At 44.2% G+C, this 19,141-nt stretch overlaps 2 protein-coding genes across 2 annotated transcripts; both read left to right on the plus strand.

Moving 5' to 3' along the window:
* The first annotated feature begins 150 nt into the window (after positions 1-150).
* LOC106584109 (beta-sarcoglycan) lies at positions 151-6,094 on the plus strand. The gene is made up of 6 exons (XM_014168974.2): positions 151-307; positions 1,520-1,729; positions 1,925-2,110; positions 2,364-2,555; positions 2,718-2,849; positions 3,162-6,094. Exons 1-6 carry the CDS (start codon positions 293-295, stop codon positions 3,366-3,368), a joined length of 942 nt encoding a protein of 313 aa, XP_014024449.1. The 5' UTR covers positions 151-292; the 3' UTR covers positions 3,369-6,094.
* A 382-nt stretch (positions 6,095-6,476) lies between these two features.
* LOC106584108 (uncharacterized) lies at positions 6,477-19,050 on the plus strand. Its single transcript, XM_014168973.3, has 5 exons — positions 6,477-6,646; positions 6,892-7,320; positions 9,881-10,050; positions 10,158-10,500; positions 10,816-19,050. Exons 1-5 carry the CDS (start codon positions 6,631-6,633, stop codon positions 16,734-16,736), a joined length of 6,879 nt encoding a protein of 2,292 aa, XP_014024448.3. The 5' UTR covers positions 6,477-6,630; the 3' UTR covers positions 16,737-19,050.
* Positions 19,051-19,141: the final 91 nt, after the last annotated feature.

Here is a 19,141-nt window from a genome sequence, read left to right on the forward strand (position 1 = left end):
TTTCTTATTTTGGAATCCTGTTGCGGGCCTTTCCCATTGGCTGGTTTAGCCAGGAAGGAACCATCTGTGATAAACATGGCCTGTAGCCTACAGTGATCCAGCTATGAACAATTTGATAAAAAGGCTTCCAATTCCACCTGCTAATATTATAATTACCCTGATAAAAACCTCGTCACAAGTATTAAAACTGGCCAGATATATATTCTTTTATTTATTTGAATGAAGTGGTCTAGTCCACTGTCTTTCCGGACTCCAGAGCTGTCAAACGCTTTGAAAGAGGGGGAGGGTGAACATGGCGTCTGAGCAGGTCTGTTTCCATTAAGACATTGTTTTTCTACATTTTGCATTCCCGTTTTGTTTCCCAAACGTCGGTGCTTTAGATGTAGGCATCTATATGCACTACGAAGTCATTTGAAAGGAATTACGGTATTCGGTCGGGCGTTGTAAAGCGTATGCGGAATATCCATAGTACGCTATCACGCTTCCAAGCCCTGTACTACTGTTACGCTTTTTATGATAGACATAGGTCGAAATAACGGCTTGATTGCCGCAGTTTTTCCACGGCATTGGAAAGTTTAAACTGGTTGTATTACCCCAAATCATGAAGTTATCTTTTCAGAGTTGAATATGGACCTGGACTATTCACATTTGTTACGTGGAATATACGTGTACTTTATTTTTAGTCATTGCCTACAGACAGAGAGACCCGGGTGTTTAATTGCGCGCATTCCTGTCACGGTTGTCGTAGGAATGAGCGGACCAAAGTGCAGCGTGTGTGTCGTTCCTCATTTTATTTATATTGTTTAACTCTGCAATAAATAAACAAACTTAACGAACAAAAACAACAAACCGTGAAGCAGATGTGAAACATACACTACTCAAAAACAATCTCCCACAAACCCAGGTGGAAAAAAACCCTACTTAAGTATGATCTCCAATTAGAGACAACGAGGACCAGCTGTCTCTAATTGGAGATCATCCCAAACAAACCCAACATAGAAATGTAAAACTAGAACCTAAACATAGAAATACAAAACATAGAAAAACACCACCTGTCACACCCTGACCTACTCTACCATAGAAAATAACATCTTACTATGGTCAGGACGTGACAATTCCTCAGAAGCAACCTGTCTATCCAGCGACGCCTGCATAAAGTCTAATAAAATAGAATGTGGTGGTTTCAATATGTGGTTCTGTTTCTCTGTACTCAGAGATACAGTATATTTGTTACATTGTAACTACATATGGCATTTAAATAAGCTGTCAATTGGGTAGTTACAATGTATCAACTACAAGGTCAACTAGACTGCAGAGTGAAACAAAATAACATGTGGTAGTTACAATGTATAGAACTCTTAATGTTTAATCTCACACAGAGTGGTGTACAGTGAAGTCTATGCTTTGATTGATGGGGACCACCCAGAAAGTGTTGTTTGTAGATGTCACAGCAGTATAGCATGTTAAAGTTGGGTGAGCCTACTGAGCCTTGACATTGCTGCTGTTCTGTGTGTTGAAGGAGAGTTCTAATGGGCCTGTGAAGAGGTCCATGAGGGAGAAGGCCATGGAACGGCGGACCACCAACAAGGAGCACAACAGCAACTTCAAGGCAGGCTATGTGCCCATTGAGGAGGAGCGCCTGCACAAGACAGGCCTGAGAGGACGCAAGGGCAACATGGCTGTCTGCATCATAGTCCTGCTCTTCTTGCTGGCTCTCATCAACCTCATTGTGAGTGCCCAATGACACACAAAGTATCCTCTGCATAATGTAATCATCCTTATTTATCTAAATTCACTTTTTAACTCGGGCGAGTAGCATGCATGGTATCATCAGAATGTTAGTTATGGATATGTTATAACTAGTTCTGATTATGACAAATCAAATCAATATATCTGAATCTCTGACATTTGTCCCGTCTCTCAGATCACTCTAGTGATATGGACAGTGATCCGCATCGGGCCCAGTGGTTGTGACAGTATAGAGTTCCATGAGAGTGGGCTGCTGCGCTTCAAGCAGAAGGCCGACATGGGCGTGGTCCACCCACTACACAAGAGCACTGTGGGGGGCAGGAAGGACCAGGACCTGGTTATCACCGGCAACAACAACCCGGTGAACTCTGGCAAAACACACTCGCTTAGGCAAAACACACTCGCTTAGGCAACACACACTCACTTAGGCAACACACACACACACACACACAGAATAGATTCAGAACACACAAATACATTGGTATAACCAGTCTATACACACACACACACACACCCACTTCCCCAGTCTGATTCATGTATTCCTACCCAGATATGAATACATTAATCAGACTGTATGCTCTTACATGTATATGGTTTTTGTATTTGTGCTCCAGGTGGTGTTCCAGCAGGGCTCCACTAAGCTCAGTGTTGAGAAAGAGAAGACGTCCATCACCAGTGACATGGGCATATCCTTCACTGACCCCCGCACTCAGAACACATTCTTCAGCACAGACTTTGAAAACCACGAGTTCCACCTGCCCAAAGGAGTCAAAGTACTCAGTGTGAAGAAAGCCTCCACAGAAAGGGTATATTCCAGGCCAACAGAAGCCATCTAATAAAACATGTAGCACCACAAATAGTGTTCCTGTAGATAAAATACATTCTAGTATCCATTCCTGTCGTTGATTAGTCTTTTTTTTAAATCCCAGAAAAAGTGGTAGATCTCTGAATACCCTCTCTGCTTTCAGATCACCAGCAACGCTTCCTCTGACTTGTCCATCAAAGGGGACAGGAAGGCCATCATCCGCGGCAATGAGGGGGTCTTCATCATGGGCAAGACGGTGGAGTTCAGGATGGGAGGGGACATAGAGCTCAGAGCTGTGAGTGTTACCCCTTACCCAATTTGGTCTACATGTTTATCAGGCCCTCTCCTCGGACCCCCCAGACATTTCACATTTTTCTTTTAGCCCTAAACTGGCACACCTGATTCAATTAGTCAAAGGCTTGATGATTAGTTTACTAATTGAATCAGGTATACCAGTTTAGGGTTATAACATAAATGTGAAACATCTGTGGGGGGGGGGGGGGGGGGGGGGGGGCGATGAGAGGTGAGGAGAGGGTTGGGAAACCCTGGTCTATGGTGTGTTGTATTCCACTAAAAGTTATCGTTAACAAGGTCTTTCCCTTTGCAGGAGAACAGTATTGTTCTGAACGGGTCGGTGATGGTGAGCGTCAGTCGCATGCCAAACTCCTCAGTGGGGGCCAACGTGTATTTCGACGAAGGTCTGTTGAGGTACAAGCTGTGTATGTGTGCAGATGGCACTCTGTTCCGTGTCCAGGTGAAGTATCAGAACATGGGCTGCCAGACCTCAGACAACCCCTGTGGAACGGCCCACTAAAGAGACTGGAAGACAAACTGATGTTACACCATCCATCTTGTCCTACAATTAACAGACGGTCAAGTATGGCCAACCAGTGTTGAAATACCCTAGAACAATGTGCCGTGCATACTGCATACACATTCAAAATGTAACACCCAGAAACACTCACTTTTTTTATGGTGGCCTTTTTGTTTGTCTGCATATCCGCTTGGCCAAAGATAAGAGCTACATACAGTATTATAATTTTGTTTTGTTTAGACTTAAAGCAGCTCACTATATGAAGTAACAACAGACACAGCACTCTACAAAGCCATCCAGTATTATTACCAGTGTTCTGGGTATTTATATTGATAATGATTTACTTATGTATATTTCCACTGGCAGCTGTGTGTGACTCGAGTACAAGTCACCCTGTATCAGGCATCAGCCACTGATCACTTAGCCACTATATTTATGTTTTGATTATGGTTAGTTAAGGAGTTATGAGTTGGAGTTAGTGGGATATGTGCAAGAGTTAACACTTAAAATATGAAACATAATTTTAGCTGTCCAGTATTACTGATTTCAGGAGATAATCTGTGCTTTATGAGATTACTCTTAGTGCTCTCTACATTGCTATCTACAGTGCATTCAACAATTATTCAACATTTTGTTACGTTGGGTTACAGCCTTATTCTAAAATGTATTCAATGATTTTTTTCCATCAATCTACACACAATACCCCATAATTACAAAGTGAAAACAGGTTTTTAGAAATTTGTATTAAAATTAAAAAACAGAAATACCTTATTTACATAAGTATTCAGACCCTTTGCTATGAGACTCGAAATTGATCTCAGGTGCATCCTGTTTCCATTGATCTTCCTTGAGATGTTTCTACAACTTGATTGGAATCCACCTGTGGTAAATTCAATTGATTGGACATGATTTGGAAAGGCACACACCTGTCTATATAAGGTCCCACAGTTGACAGGACATTTCAGAGCAGAAACCGAGTCATGAGGTCAAAGGGATTGTCCGTAGAGCTAGACAGGATTGTGTCGAGGCACAGATCTGGGGAAGGGTTCCAAAAAATGTCTGCAGCATTGAAAGTCCCCAAGACCACAGTGGCCTCCATCATTATTAAATGGAAGCAGTTTTGATCCACCAAGACTCTTCCTAGAGCTGGCCAAACTGAGCAATCGGGGGAGAAGGGCCTTGGTCAGGGAGGTGACCAAGAACCCGGTGGTCACTCTGACAGAGTTCTAGAGTTCCCCTGTGGAGATGAGAGAACCTTCCAGAAGGACAACCACCTCTGCAGCACTCCACCAATCAGGCCTTTATGGTAGAGTGACCAGACGGAGGCCACTTTTCAGTAAAAGGCAGATGACAGCCCGTTTGGAGTTTGTCAGAAGGCACCTAAAGGACTCTGACTATGAGAAACAAGATTCTCTGGTCTGATGAAACCAAGATTGAACTCTTTGGCCTGAATGCCATGCGTCACGTCTGAAGGAAACTTGGTACCATCCCTACTGTGAAGCATGGTGGTGGTAGCGTCATGCTGTGGGGATGTTTTTCAGTGGCAGGGACTGGAAGATTAGTCAGGATCGAGGGAAACATGAATAGAGCAAAGTACAGAGATCCTTCTTGAAAACCTGCTCAAGAGTGCTCAGAACCTCAGACTGGGGCGAAGGTCCACCTTCAAACAGGACAACGACCCTAAGCACATAGCCAAGACAACGCAGGAGGGGCTTTGGGACAAGTCTCTGAATGTCCTTGAGTGGCCCAGCCAGAGCCCAGATTTGAACCCGATTGAACATCTCTGGAGAGACCTGAAAATAGCTGTGCAGCGACGCTCCCCATCCAACCTGACAGAGCTTGAGAGGATCTGCAGAGAAGAATGGGACAAACTCCACAAATACAGGTGTGCCAAGCTTGTAGGGTCATACCCAAGAATATTTGAGGCTGTAATCTCTGCCAAAGGTGCTTCAACAAAGTACTGAGTAAAGGGTCTTAATACTTATGTAAATGTAATATTTAATTTAATGTAATTTTTTAATACATTTTGAAAAATGTCTAAACCTGTTTTCGCTTTGAGATTATGGGGTATTGTGTGAAGATTGATGAGGGGGGATAAACAATTTAATCCATTTTAGAATAAGGCTGTAACGTAAAAAAAATGTGGAATGAGTCAAGTGGTCTGAATACTTTTGGAATGTACTGTACATATCTGCCTTCTCATCCTGTATGTGCCAAACATTGTCTCTTTGTCTTCACAAGGGAAGAGATTGGAGTGTCTTTAGCTACGATGCCAAATGGAATACATTTTCATGTGTCTATAATATCATACTGCCTAATGCTCAGAAACAGGAACATTTTAAGATATACTACAGATTAATGCAGTCAGCTGTTTTTTTTGGGGGGGGGGGGTGGTATTCATGGGGCTTTTGTGTTTGTTTCAATTATACATTTTGACAACATTGGTTTGAAACAAATAATTTTGAGTGACATTTTGTGCAACATAACATGAGTGGCAGTGCTACAAGTGTGATGTGTATTTACTTTGTGCTAACTGGAGTGTATATTAAATTGTTGCTACGGTAACAATGTGGTCATCATCTCAAGCAGCAATATGGACTCCATGCCTTTATTTATGTATGTATTCATTGTTTTCCACTGGAACCTTGAGAATGAGCTTTTGGAAAATGTCCATTATTTATTAACTTCCATGTTTGTTTAAATAAAGGGTTGTGCTGTGTTTGAAAGGCCCTGTAGTCAGTATTTTTATTCTTGTCTTTTGTCAATTTGCAGTTTTATTTTCATGTTTAAAACCACTCTTTTTGTGACCTATCCCACAATGCCCACTTGGAGGTGTTATGCCACAATTAATTTAGTGTGTATTACATTATATGTTTATTACATTTCACACTGTAAAGGGGCTAAATAACCAAGATTTCTTTTTTAGCTTAATTCAGTTCCAATCCATGGATTTATCAATCAATAATAAATCCAAGCTGGGCTTAGTTGACCTTGTGATGAGGATTCCTGGCAGCACAGTTACCTATGAAGGAGAGGGTAATAACATCCTGGTAAGACATTAACCATGCCATGTGAATGATTGAGGGAATCTGCGAAATGCTTATGTCATTTTTGTGTATGTGCATGTCTGACTCAACATGGCAGTACACACTGCAGACTTTGATCTGAAACTACAGGAGACAAAGTAAAATAATATGCTACCTTTGCCGGTGCACTGGGTGGGGAGAGAGTGAGAGTCACAAGTTCGCTTTAGTTGTATACAATGCAGACACGGAAGGGTGAGTTAGAATTTTTTTTAAACGTATTCATTTAGATTTTTGTTTATGACGTGTGCCAATATTGCAGTTTGATTTCTACATTTGAGAGTAATGTGTATGTTTTGATTCCATTTGGGTGTTTTTGTATGTGTTTAGAAGTATTAGATTAATATTTAATACTGTATGTGTTCAGATATTGTCTTTCATGTTGAAACTCACATTTCGCTAACTTTAGTTATTCTCTCTTGTTCTACCTATGGGCACAGGGCTGTTTGTGATGGCCGTGTCTCAGTGGATGTTCTGTGCTGCAGTGCTGCTCCTCCTCATCCAGGGGCTCCAGTGTTCTCCCGTTCCCCCTGCTTGTCCGGAGCCCTGCCTTTGTCAGAAAGATCTGCTAAATTGTTCCTTCGCTGGCCTTTCCCAGGCCCAACAACATGTTCCATCCACTGTCACTGAACTAGATCTATCTCACAACCTCCTGAAGTCCATTACCCCCTCATGGCCAAGTTGGGGGCTTAAGAATCTATGGCTTGGACACAACAGCATCACTCACCTGTCTCTGTGTGTGCGGAGGACCTGGAGGGGTAAACATTGGAAAATCCCCCTCTCACATAGCCGAGGGAGATGTGTGTCCTGGGCCCCAACTCTGCAGCTGCTCTCTGCTGAGAGGAACCAGCTAGAGATGATTCCTGAAGGTGAGTCTCTCTCACACACACACAAATACATAAGGAATTGCTTCGCTGTACTATACATGTAGTTACACTAATCATGAAAATGTGACTTTGCCTAACACACATACAGTAAATAAGCACACATGCTCACACACGCACACACATTCCCACCCATACGCCTATGAATGATTATCCTTAATAATTAGGACTTTGCTCTATAGGAAAATGATTAAACCAGCCCTGCCAATCACAAAAATAACTTCACAAACCATGACACAATCTTAGAGGCTGTTTACTGACATTCCAATGGCTCATAAGAGGGTGTAAAAGTGCAATGATTGTGTTTTAAAAGAGAGCCACACCTCAATCATCATTTTACAGTAGTATTTAATCTCTCTTTGTCAACATTCCATCAGAAGAGTTGAACCTTTGAGTTTTAGATGTATTCACTGGTGACTGTGAGTGTTTTCTCCTAGTTTGAGGTTTGTGAGGACTGTGGGCAGTTTTTATGTGAGCTCTGTGAGACAGACCGAGGCCTCTCTATGCTGCTTGATATTCTGCTCACAGTCTCCCAGTGCTCCTCTAATGAAGCCCAGGCCCACAATGTCTCACTTCAGCTCAGCAGTCTCACCCTAGAGAAAAGAGGAGACTGGGGAGACTGAAAATCATAGTGTGAAATAAGTGCTGTCAATAGAAAATCATTGGCTTTAATCGGTCATAACAGTACACATATTTCTATCCAACCCCAGCGATTTGTTTGTAGTCCCAGGCAGTGGTGTAAAGCTACTTAGGTCATTTTTGGGGGTATCTGTACTTTACTATTGATATTTGGACTACTTTTACTTTTACTTCACTACATTCAAGTATGACAATAATGTACTTTTTACCCCATACATTTATCCTGACACCCAAAACTACTTGTTACATTTTGAATGCTTAGCAGGACAGGAAAATGGTCTAATTCACACACTTATCAGGAGAACATCCCTGGTCATCCCTACTGCCTCTGATCTGGCCGACTCACCAAATGATGTCTGAGTGTTGGAGTGTGCTCCTGGCTATCCGTAAATAAATACAAAACAAGAACCTTGTGCCATTTGGTTTGCTTAATGTAAGCAATTGGAAATTATTTATACTCTTACTTTTGATTCTTAAGTATATTTTTGGGTAACACTTTACTTGACACCCAGTGTCATAACACAATATGACATGCTTATAACAGCTGACATAACTTGTCATACATAAACTGTCATGATCCATACATTTACACCTGCTGTGACATGCATTGCATTATTTTATGTCTGGTTATGACACATAGTACATACGAGTGTCAAAACCCACATTCATTCAAATGAGTTTTTCCCCTGCCAAGAAGTTTCCTTTTGTTTGAAAGTTTGTTTCTTAAATCCTTTGTTCTTAGTGTATTGAATTCTTTAGTCATGTTTTTTTTAATCATATTTTAAATAGTTTGTAGAAAATACACTTTATGACACTGTCATGAAGCATTATGACCATCCTGTGTTACTTAACTTGGACTAAGAAAATACACTTTATGACACTGTCATGAAGCATTATGAGCTTCATAATTATATAAGCCAGACAGGCCTTTCCATGTACATGCCCTTATATTAGTCATCAGTCAAAAAGAGGGTTTCTGGTCCTGCTCCTGACATCTGCTCCTGTATTCATCCCAGTCATCAGCAACAGAGCATTGGGGTAGGTGCATGTCTGACATCAATGTGTGCGCAATTACAATTATAATTTAATATGGTCAATAAAAAAATAAAAATAATATATATATATATACACACACAACATAAACATACTGTTGACACAGGCTATGATGTAATGGAATCTTTTGCCTTGGGTGGTAGGTTTTGTGGGTTTTGACACTCTTATGTAGGTGTCATAACCAGCCATAAAATAACTACCATGGTAGGTTGTGTGGGTTTTTACACTATTTTGTAGGTGTCATAACCAGCCATAAAATAACGCAATATATGTCACAACAGTTCTAAATATATGTCATAACAGGTTATGACATGTTATGTCAGTTTTTCTGACATATTATGACATGGTTATGATGCTAAGTGTCAAGTAAAGTGTTACCACCAAATACTTTTAGACTTTTAGTCAAGTAGTATTTTACCAGGTGCCTTTAACTTTTACTTGAGTCATTTTCTATAAAGGTATCTTTACTTTTACTCAAGTATGACAAGTGGTTACTTTTTCCACAACTGATCCCAGGATGGAATGTTTAGCATAGTTAAAAACAAAACGGTCACAAGTACTCTACCATGTTATTGTCAATCACTCAAATACTGTTAGACCTGTCAGGTATAGGGAGCTGTAAGGGAAGGTATTCATTCATCTCAGGTTGGTCTGCTGCTTGTAAAGCTCTGAAAGGAATGTTGGACTGCTGCCCATGTATAGAACAGTACAAAGGTGAGCAGGGGACTCACACCTTACAATTACTATCCTCTGTGCATTTACACTGAGGACAAACAGGGGCCGCCCCAGTCATCTGTGTAATTACACCAATGTTACTCTAATGTTAGGACTATCTTTGTGCTTTGTCCTTCAGGCCTGGGAGGCAGTGAGTTCCTACAGGTGCTGCAGCTCTCCCACAACAGGATCTCTGACCTGCGACCTGGAGACCTGAGCAGGTGCCCCCTTCTGAGAGAGCTCCACCTGCAGCACAACCGTATCTCCAGCCTCCACCCACAGGCCCTGAGGGACCTGCCAGAGCTCAGGGTAACTATACACGTGATAACTACAACATCATAACAGCCATTTTGTTATCCTTTTCTTCCCACCTGACCAGATTTTTGATATTCATGTTCATAATGTCATCCTTCAAGGTCCTGGATCTGAGCTTCAACTTGTTGACCACGATCACTCCATCAGCCTACCTGCTGCGTAACCTGAATGCCCTGGTGGAGGTGAGTGGGAACAGGTGGAGGTGTGATTGCAGCCTGAGGAGCTTGAGGAGGAAGATGGCCTACGACAGGGACAGGGCCCTGCAGCAGACCTGGAGGGGGGTGGTGTGTACGTCCCCCTCCACCCAGGCAGGTAGAGACCTGTTACACCTGGAGGACAGGGACCTCACCTGCTCTACAGCTGAGAACAGGGCAGGGCTCCACCAGGATGTGACAGTGGATAAAGGGACAGAGATCCTGCTGCCCTGTGGCTCTCCAAAGCAAGGTAACACACTTCTTTCACTTCTGATACATTACACCACGGTCTCCTAAACTCGGTCCTGTTTTCCGCTCCCCACTCAGACCACTACCAGACAGTCTTAGCAAAATTAGAACTAAGAAGCTATTTTTGTTTCTTTTTGACCATTTTAATTGAAAACAATCACAGTAAGGTACTTAATTGTTATCCAGAATTAAAAACAGATGCATTGGACCTTTCATTTCTTTGTTTGTGTGTGTTGAGTATATAGCTAACAACCATGCGAATTGTAATCACGCTTGGCTTTATAATAGTCTCCCACTCTTTGTGTATTTGTTCTAGATTCAATATGGTGGACGCCCAATGGACAAGTTCCTGGGAACCAGGCAGGCCTGCTGATCAGTGACATCACAGAGCGAGACGCAGGACTGTACGTGTGCGTCTCTGGGCCAGACGAGGAGTCTGTGTCTGTATTCAACCTGCGCGTTCACAAGACACAGAGGAAAACCAGAGACACTAGGAGTTTACTCAGGGAGCGGCTACAGATTAACCCAGAGTTAGGCAGCATCCAGGGGGAAGGTCAGGAGACAGACCTGAACTCTCTAGACCTCCACAGGGCTACCCAGAGAACACAGTCTGACTTGGTCCTGGCTGTCTGCCTGTCTGTGTTCATCACCTTCCTGGTAGCATTTGTAATTGGTGCTCTGACCAGACCTCTCCTGGACGCTCTCTGGAGGAGGTGCTGTAGCTGCTGTAACCGTACCAAGCAAAGCGCCTCCCCACCACAATCGGTCTCCTCTGCTGGGCAGGCCCCCTACGACAACATGGCCTATTCAGATGAGGATGAGCGAGAGGAACTAGGGACACCCAGGGAGAGGAGAGTGACATTTAGCGGACATCCTTCAGAACTAAGGGATCAGAATAGCATTCCATACTATGATACTTTGGCTAATGGCATGCAGGACAACCTCGCTGGGGAATATGATGCAACATATGAGAATGTTCAGGAGAGGGATACCTCACACCCCTCCCTTGAGGTCTATCACCCGCCTGAGGAGGAGAAGCCTAGGGCACGGGACTCTGCCAGCTCAGGAAGCCTCCGACATGACAACCCAGAGACAGACACTCACAGTGGAGACCTCTCTGATATGTCTCTGAGTGAATCACAAAGGGGCGCTTACTCAGGCCATACCCACGACATGGAGTTTGAATCCATCCCTGACCCAGAACAGTTGCAGGGGTGTCGAAGCTCGTCTGTGTCTTCACACTCTGGCCAGGAGAGTCCAGATAGGGGTAAGGATATGAACTGGCCCAAAGACAATTTGACTCAGAGACTGGAGGAGCGCAAGACCCAGAATAATTCCTGGGAGCATCGAACCCCCCAGAAGGAAGACGACTCCTTTGAGCAGAGTTCAGATTTCCCTACGGTTAAACCAGTTGATGTGCCACAGATCAACATTGGCAGAGTGGGTGAGATCCCTGGATTTGCTTATCTCAACCCCATGGATCCTGAGCTGTGGAATGACAGCGGAGAGAGCTTTGAGTTCCCTGATTCCATCCAAAGTGCATCGGCACGGTCCAGTAGTCAAGATCTCTCAGGTTCTGCTTTTGCCGATCAGTTGAGAAAAGAGTATGAACAAGCGCGGAATAAAGAAACACTTGTGAAAGACCGGAGGGAGAATGATAAGTCCAGCAACTCAAGTGACAGTGGGAATGAACCTACAGAGTACACTGTGAACCCAGAGGCGGAGGTAGTGAAGGAGAAGGAGATTTTCCAGGATGCACTGCTTACACATGATAGCACCACAGACCTTGCTGCAGCGAACCCCTATCTCAAACATGATGTCAGTTTGGACAAGCAGCACTATAAGGACCCCGTCAGTCCCTCTCCAGATGAGGAAGGATTTCATGTGAGTGAACCGAGACAGGGAGTTCAACGCTCTCATGTGTTTTCAGAGCACTCTGATTTGTCCAGTGATAGTAGTGATGAACCCACAAAGTACACAGTGAACAGGGATAGTGATGAGGAAGAGGAGGATGAAGCTCAAGTCCCAGCTGTCACACACAAAGGTCCATATCTCAGTCTTGGAGACATTAATGTATCTTTGGCCCCAAGGAAAGCTCTCAATATTGGCTTCTCCGAGGATGGTTTTCAATATCAACCAGAGCCTGAGACAAGGTTGACTGGCTTGGATCTAACCACCCAGAGTGCCATCAGCACAAAGGAGCCCCTTCCCCAACCTTCATTGCCCTCAGATGTGGCAAGGGTTGAAGATCCACCAGTTTCAGTCTACATCCCCAGAGTCCGTAAGCGTTTAGATATTCAGCCTCCTCAGGAAGCTTCACCTGCTCCCGCAAAAACACCACCACCCTCTGAATCCTCTTCCAGCAGTGAGAGTGAAGATGAGACTACAGATAACTCAGTGAAACTTGACAGAGAGGTCCCAGATGTGTCACAGAAGAATTCATCTCTCAGTCTTGGAGACATTAATGTCTCTTTGGCTCCAAGGAAAGCTCTCAATATCGGCTTCTCCAAGCAAGGTTTTCAATATCAACCAGAGCCTGAAAAAAGGTTGACTGGCTTGGGTCTTTCTTTCCAGAGTGCCATCACCCCAAAGGAGCCTTCATTGCCCTCAGACGGGACAAGGGCTGGAGAGTCTCCAGCTCCATTCTATATCCCCAGCCTCGGGAGACGTCTGGATATTCAGCCTCCTCAGGACACTCCACTTGCTCCACCACGAACACCACCACCCTCTGGTTCATCCTCTTCTAGAAGTGAAAGTGAGGATGAGACTACAATGAATCAAAAAAGAGAAGTCAAGTCTCAGGTCCCAGATTCATCTTTCATTCCCGCAGGCATTGATGTCTCTTTTGCTCCAAGGAAAGCTCTCAATATTGGCTTCTCCAAGGAGGGTTTTCAATATCAATCAGAGCTTGAGACAAGGTCGACAAGCTTGGATCTCTCCTCTCAGCGTGATATCACCCCAAAGGAGCCGCTTCCCCAACATCGATTCCCAGAAGGGACAATGACTAGAGAGACTCCACTAGATATCCCCAGCCTCAGGAGACGTTTAGATATTCAGGCCACTCAGGAAACTCCACCTGCTGCCCCAGGTTCACGCCCACATGCTGGTTCATCCTCTTCTAACAGTGAAAGTGAGGATGAGACGACAATGAATCAAAAAAGGGAAGAGAAATCTCAGGTCCCAGATTCATCTTTCATTCCCGAAGGCATTGATGTCTCTTTTGCACCAAGGAAAGCTCTCAATATTGGCTTCTCCAAGGAGGGTTTTCAATATCAATCAGAGCCAAGTTTGACTGGCATGGGTCTAACCTCCCAGATTACCATCAGTACAAAGGAGCCCTTTCCCAAATCTTCAATTCCCTCAGATGGGACAAGGGATGAAGAGTCTCTAGTTCCACTCTATATCCCCAGTTTCAAAAGACATGTGGACATTCAGCCTCCTCAGGAGACTCCACCTGCTGCCCCACAAACACCACCACCCTCTGGCTCATCCTCTTCTGGAAGTGAGAGTAAGGAACTTGACAGAAAGGTCCCAGATGTCACACACAATGATCCATTTCTCAGTCTTGGATACATTAATGTCTCTATAGCCCCAAGGAAAGCTCTCAATATCAGCTTCTCCAAGGAGGGTTTTCAATATCAACAAGAGCTTGAGACAAGGTCGCCTAGCTTGGATCTCTCCTCTCAGAGTGATATCACCCCAAAGGAGCCACTTCCCCAAAATCGATTCCCAGAAGGGACAACGACTAGAGAGACTCCACTAGATATCCCCAGCCTCAGGAGACGTTTAGATATTCAGGCCACTCAGGAAACTCCACCTGCTGCCCCAGGTTCACGCCCACATGCTGGTTCATCCTCTTCTAACAGTGAAAGTGAGGATGAGACGACAATGAATCAAAAAAGGGAAGAGAAATCTCAGGTCCCAGATTCATCTTTCATTCCCGAAGGCATTGATGTCTCTTTTGCACCAAGGAAAGCTCTCAATATTGGCTTCTCCAAGGAGGGTTTTCAATATCAATCAGAGCCAAGTTTGACTGGCATGGGTCTAACCTCCCAGATTACCATCAGTACAAAGGAGCCCTTTCCCAAATCTTCAATTCCCTCAGATGGGACAAGGGATGAAGAGTCTCTAGTTCCACTCTATATCCCCAGTTTCAAGAGACATGTGGACATTCAGCCTCCTCAGGAGACTCCACCTGCTTTCCCACAAACACCACAACCCTCTGGCTCATCCTCTTCTGGAAGTGAGAGTAAGGAACTTGACAGAGAGGTCCCAGATGTCACACACAAGGATCCATTTCTCAGTCTTGGAGACATTAATGTCTCTATAGCCCCAAGGAAAGCTCTCAATATCAGCTTCTCCAAGGAGGGTTTTCAATATCAACAAGAGCTTGAGACAAGGTCGCCTAGCTTGGATCTCTCCTCTCAGAGTGATATCACCCCAAAGGAGCCACTTCCCCAAAATCGATTCCCAGAAGGGACAACGACTAGAGAGACTCCACTAGATATCCCCAGCCTCAGGAGACGTTTAGATATTCAGGCCACTCAGGAAACTCCACCTGCTGCCCCAGGTTCACACCCACATGCTGGTTCATCCTCTTCTAACAGTGAAAGTGAGGATGAGACGACAATGAATCAAAAAAGGGAAGAGAAATCTCAGGTCCCAGATTCATCTTTCATTCCCGAAGGCATTGATGTCTCTTTTGCACCAAGGAAAGCTCTCAATATTGGCTTCTCCAAGGAGGGTTTTCAATATCAATCAGAGCCAAGTTTGACTGGCATGGGTCTAACCTCCCAGATTACCATCAGTACAAAGGAGCCCTTTCCCAAATCTTTAATTCCCTCAGATGGGACAAGGGATGAAGAGTCTCTAGTTCCACTCTATATCCCTCGTTTCAGGAGACATGTGGATATTCAGCCTCATCAGGAAACTCCACCTGCTTCCCTACGAACATCACATAACTCTGAATCACCCTCTTCCAGCAGTGAGAGTGAAGATGAGACTACAATGAACCAAAAAAGAAAAGAGGAGAAAGCTAAGGTCCCTGATGTCACATATAAGTATCCGTCTCTCAGTCCTAGAGACACACCCATTAATGTCTCTTTTGTTCCAAGGAAAGCTCTTAATATCGGCTTCTCCAAGGAGAGTTTTCAAAATCAATCATCAGAGTCAAAGTATGAGAGTATCACCACCACAAATGATAGAGGTTTTCAGGAAGATGCCAAGCCTGCTCCCAAAGCATCAATATTTTCCTCCACCTCCTCAGAAAGGGCGAGAACTGAGGAGCCACCAGTTCCACTCTACATCCCTGGACTCCGGAGGCATCAGAATATCCAGCCATCTCAGGATGCTACACTTGCCGAATCGTCCTCTGCTAGCAGTGAGAATGGAGATGAGCTTACAGAACACACAAAGAAACCAGGGAGAGACGTCACAGATTTCTCGCTCAGTCCTGGGGACACACCTATTAATGTCTCCTTTGCCCCAAGAAGAGCTCTCAATATCAGCCTTTACAACTCAGCCAGTACCACAGATGAGGTGGAGAGGAAGACCGGAGCAGAGGACAGGTGGGAAAGGCCAGGGCTTGGTGGTCTGAAGGCACTGTCAGAGACACAAAGGTGGGACACAAAGGACAGTTCTACAAACATGAATGTTTGTTTATCTCAAAGGAGTGCTCTCAATATCAACTCAGACAGCAGCACAGATGAGGTGGACAGGAGAGCCAGAGCAGACTACAGCAGTCCCATACTAGAGCGTAGCATTAGCAGAAAGGACGGAGGCTTTAAGGAAGAAACCAATCCCTATCCCCAACTGTCTTTGCCAAAAACATCACTCTTTTTCTCCACTTCCACTGATGAGGCGAGGCCTATAGAGTCTCCACTCCAAATCCCCCACCATAGGAGGCGTTTAGTTGTAGACATTCAGCCCCACCTGGCTCCACCTGCTGCCCCAGGAACACCACCACCTTTCCCAGAGGGAGAAGAGGCAGCTGGTTCTGGATGGAGGAGCAGGGGACAACAGAGGCGGAGAGCCATGGATGGATTTGGCCGTACTTCCATGACACAGGGAGATGAGGGAGAGAACTATATGGGGTTATTGGCTGCTAAACCATTCGGCACAGCTCGTCAGTATCAGAGCGTTACCCCAGATACCATTATGGCCACACAGCATAGTGAGATCTCTGAGAGGGATGGTTCTGACCTGACCTTCTCCACTGTAAGACACAGTGAGGCTTAAGACCAACTGTATTTGTGCTGATTTAAGAAAAGTTGCATTTAATATTGAGAAAAACGCAGCAGATGAAAGAGATTAAAGTTGGATTTTATATTTTATTACAGAATTATACTGTTCTTACATTGTTGTAAAATATGAGTAATTTGTGCTGGAAAACCAGACATGTTTCTCGTAATGGAAATAGCTGTTTATATGACTTTGAATGATATAATAGACTGAGGGATTGTAAAGGTGGGAGCATTAAACACTGTTTGAATTTCCCAGATTCACATCCTTACCTACCTTACTTGATACACAAATCCCCTTTTTTCTTTGCCACAAAATATATCTTCATGACACTGCCTCTCCACATGATGTGTATGCACAGACTGGTCTCATAGACTAGACGTAACATAGTAAACATAAATCCGGGACACTGAAATCAGTATGATACACTATATATACAAAAGTATGTGGACACCCCTTAACATTACTGTTTTCAACTATTTCAGTCACATCCATTGCTGACAGGTGAATAAAATCGAGCAGACAGCCATGCAATCTCCATAGACAAACATTGGCAGTAGAATGGCCTTACTGAAGAGCTCAGTGACTTTCAACGTGGCACCATCATTCTGATGCCACCTTTCCAACAAGTTAGTACGTCAAATTTCTGCCCTGCTAGAGCTGCCCCAGTCAACTGTAAGTGCTGTTATTGTGGAGTAGAAACGTCTAGGTGCAACAACGGCTCAGCCACAAAGTGGTAGGCCACACAAGCTCACAGAACGGGACCCCTGAGTGATGAAGCACGTAAAAAACGTCTAACCTCGGTTGCAACACTCACTATTGAGTTCCAAACTGCCTCTGGAAGCAACGTCAGCACAATTACTGTTTGTCAGGAGCTTCATGAAATGGGTTTCCATGGCCAAGCAGCCGCACACACGCCTAAGATCACCAAGCGCAATGCCCAGCATTGGCTGGAGTGGTGTAAAACTTGCCGTCATTGAACTCTGGAGCAGTGAAAATGCGTTCTCTGGAGTGATGAATCACGCTTCACCATCTGACAGTTTGGCGGACGAATCTGGGTTTGGCGGATGCCAGGAGAACGCTACCTGCCCCAATGCATAGTGCCAACTGTAAAGTTTGGTGGAGGAGGAATGATGGTCTGTGGCTGTTTTTCATGGTTCGGGCACCTTAGTTCCAGTGAAGGGAAATCTTACCGCTACAGCATACAATAACATTCTAGAAAATGTTGTTCTTCCAATTTTGTGGCAACAGTTTGGGGAAGGCCCTTTCCTGATTCAGAATGACAATGGCCCCGTGCTCAAAACGAGGTCCATACAGAAATGGTTTGTCAAGATCGGTGTGGAAGAACTTGACTGGACTGCACAGAGCCCTGACCTCAACTCCATCGAACACCTTTGGAATGAATTGGAACGCCGACTACGAGTCAGGCCTAATTGCACAACATTAGTGCCCGACCTCGCTAATGCTCTTGTGGCTGAATGGAAGTCCCTGTAGCAATGTTCCAACATCTAGTGGAAAGCCTTCCGAGAAGAGTGGAGGCTGTTACAGCAGCAAAGGGGGGGACCAACTCCACATTAATGTCCATGATTTTGGAATGAGATGTTCGACAAGCAGATGTCCACATACTTTTGGTCATGTAGTGTATGTTATGTTTGGTATGTTTACATAAGATGGGTTGCTTAAATCAAAAACAAAAGGAGGGTGGAAAGAGGAGGAAGGGAAGTGCTACTAAGGTACACAATAGTACATTTTGGTAGACAGAAGGTGCTCTTTGGTAAAAGGGGTGAATTGGTCATCAAAAAGAAAGGAGGACCAAGGCACTCTTCATATAATAGATTAAAATGCCTTTATTAGTATGGCATGTTCAATAGAAACAATGTTTTTAAAAACCCGACGTGTTTCAGCTGCATGGCCTTCATCAGGGAGTACAAACGGAGGGTGGTTGGTCAGGTGGATGGGTAAGCATAGAACGTGAACATCTAGCAACCCAAAGGTTATGTGTTTGAACCTCATCATGGACAACTCGAGCATTTTAGCCAATTAGCCACTACTTAAAATGTTAGCCAACTCTTCCACTAACCCTAACCATTTTAGCTAACCCCCCTAACCCTTTAACCTAACCCAGCTAACGTTAGCATTAGCCACCTAGCCACCCCTAGCTAACTTTAGCCACAACAAATTGGAATTTGTAACATATCGTACATTTTGCAAATGGTTAACATATTGTATGAATTGAAATTCATAACATATCATACGAAATGCTCTGAGACCACGTTGATATGCATCATAAATAAACCTGTAAAGAAAGTAACCCATACTGTGTTTGTGATGCCTTTGTCTCTGTTGTTCTATGGATACCTGGATAATAAGGTACACACACACACACACACACGTAGTTATTA

Source organism: Salmo salar, chromosome 23 (assembly GCF_965601325.2).
Source record: "Salmo salar chromosome 23, fSalSal1, whole genome shotgun sequence".
Classification (NCBI taxonomy): domain Eukaryota; kingdom Metazoa; phylum Chordata; class Actinopteri; order Salmoniformes; family Salmonidae; genus Salmo; species Salmo salar.

Coding starts and splice junctions, on each gene's coding strand:
- LOC106584109 (XM_014168974.2), top strand. Junction 1,730..1,924: donor TGGCTCTCATCAACCTCATT/GTGAGTGCCCAA, acceptor CCCGTCTCTCAG/ATCACTCTAGTGATATGGAC. Junction 2,850..3,161: donor GGGACATAGAGCTCAGAGCT/GTGAGTGTTACC, acceptor TTCCCTTTGCAG/GAGAACAGTATTGTTCTGAA.
- LOC106584108 (XM_014168973.3), top strand. Junction 7,321..9,880: donor GCTAGAGATGATTCCTGAAG/GTGAGTCTCTCT, acceptor TTTGTCCTTCAG/GCCTGGGAGGCAGTGAGTTC. Junction 10,051..10,157: donor GGGACCTGCCAGAGCTCAGG/GTAACTATACAC, acceptor TCATCCTTCAAG/GTCCTGGATCTGAGCTTCAA.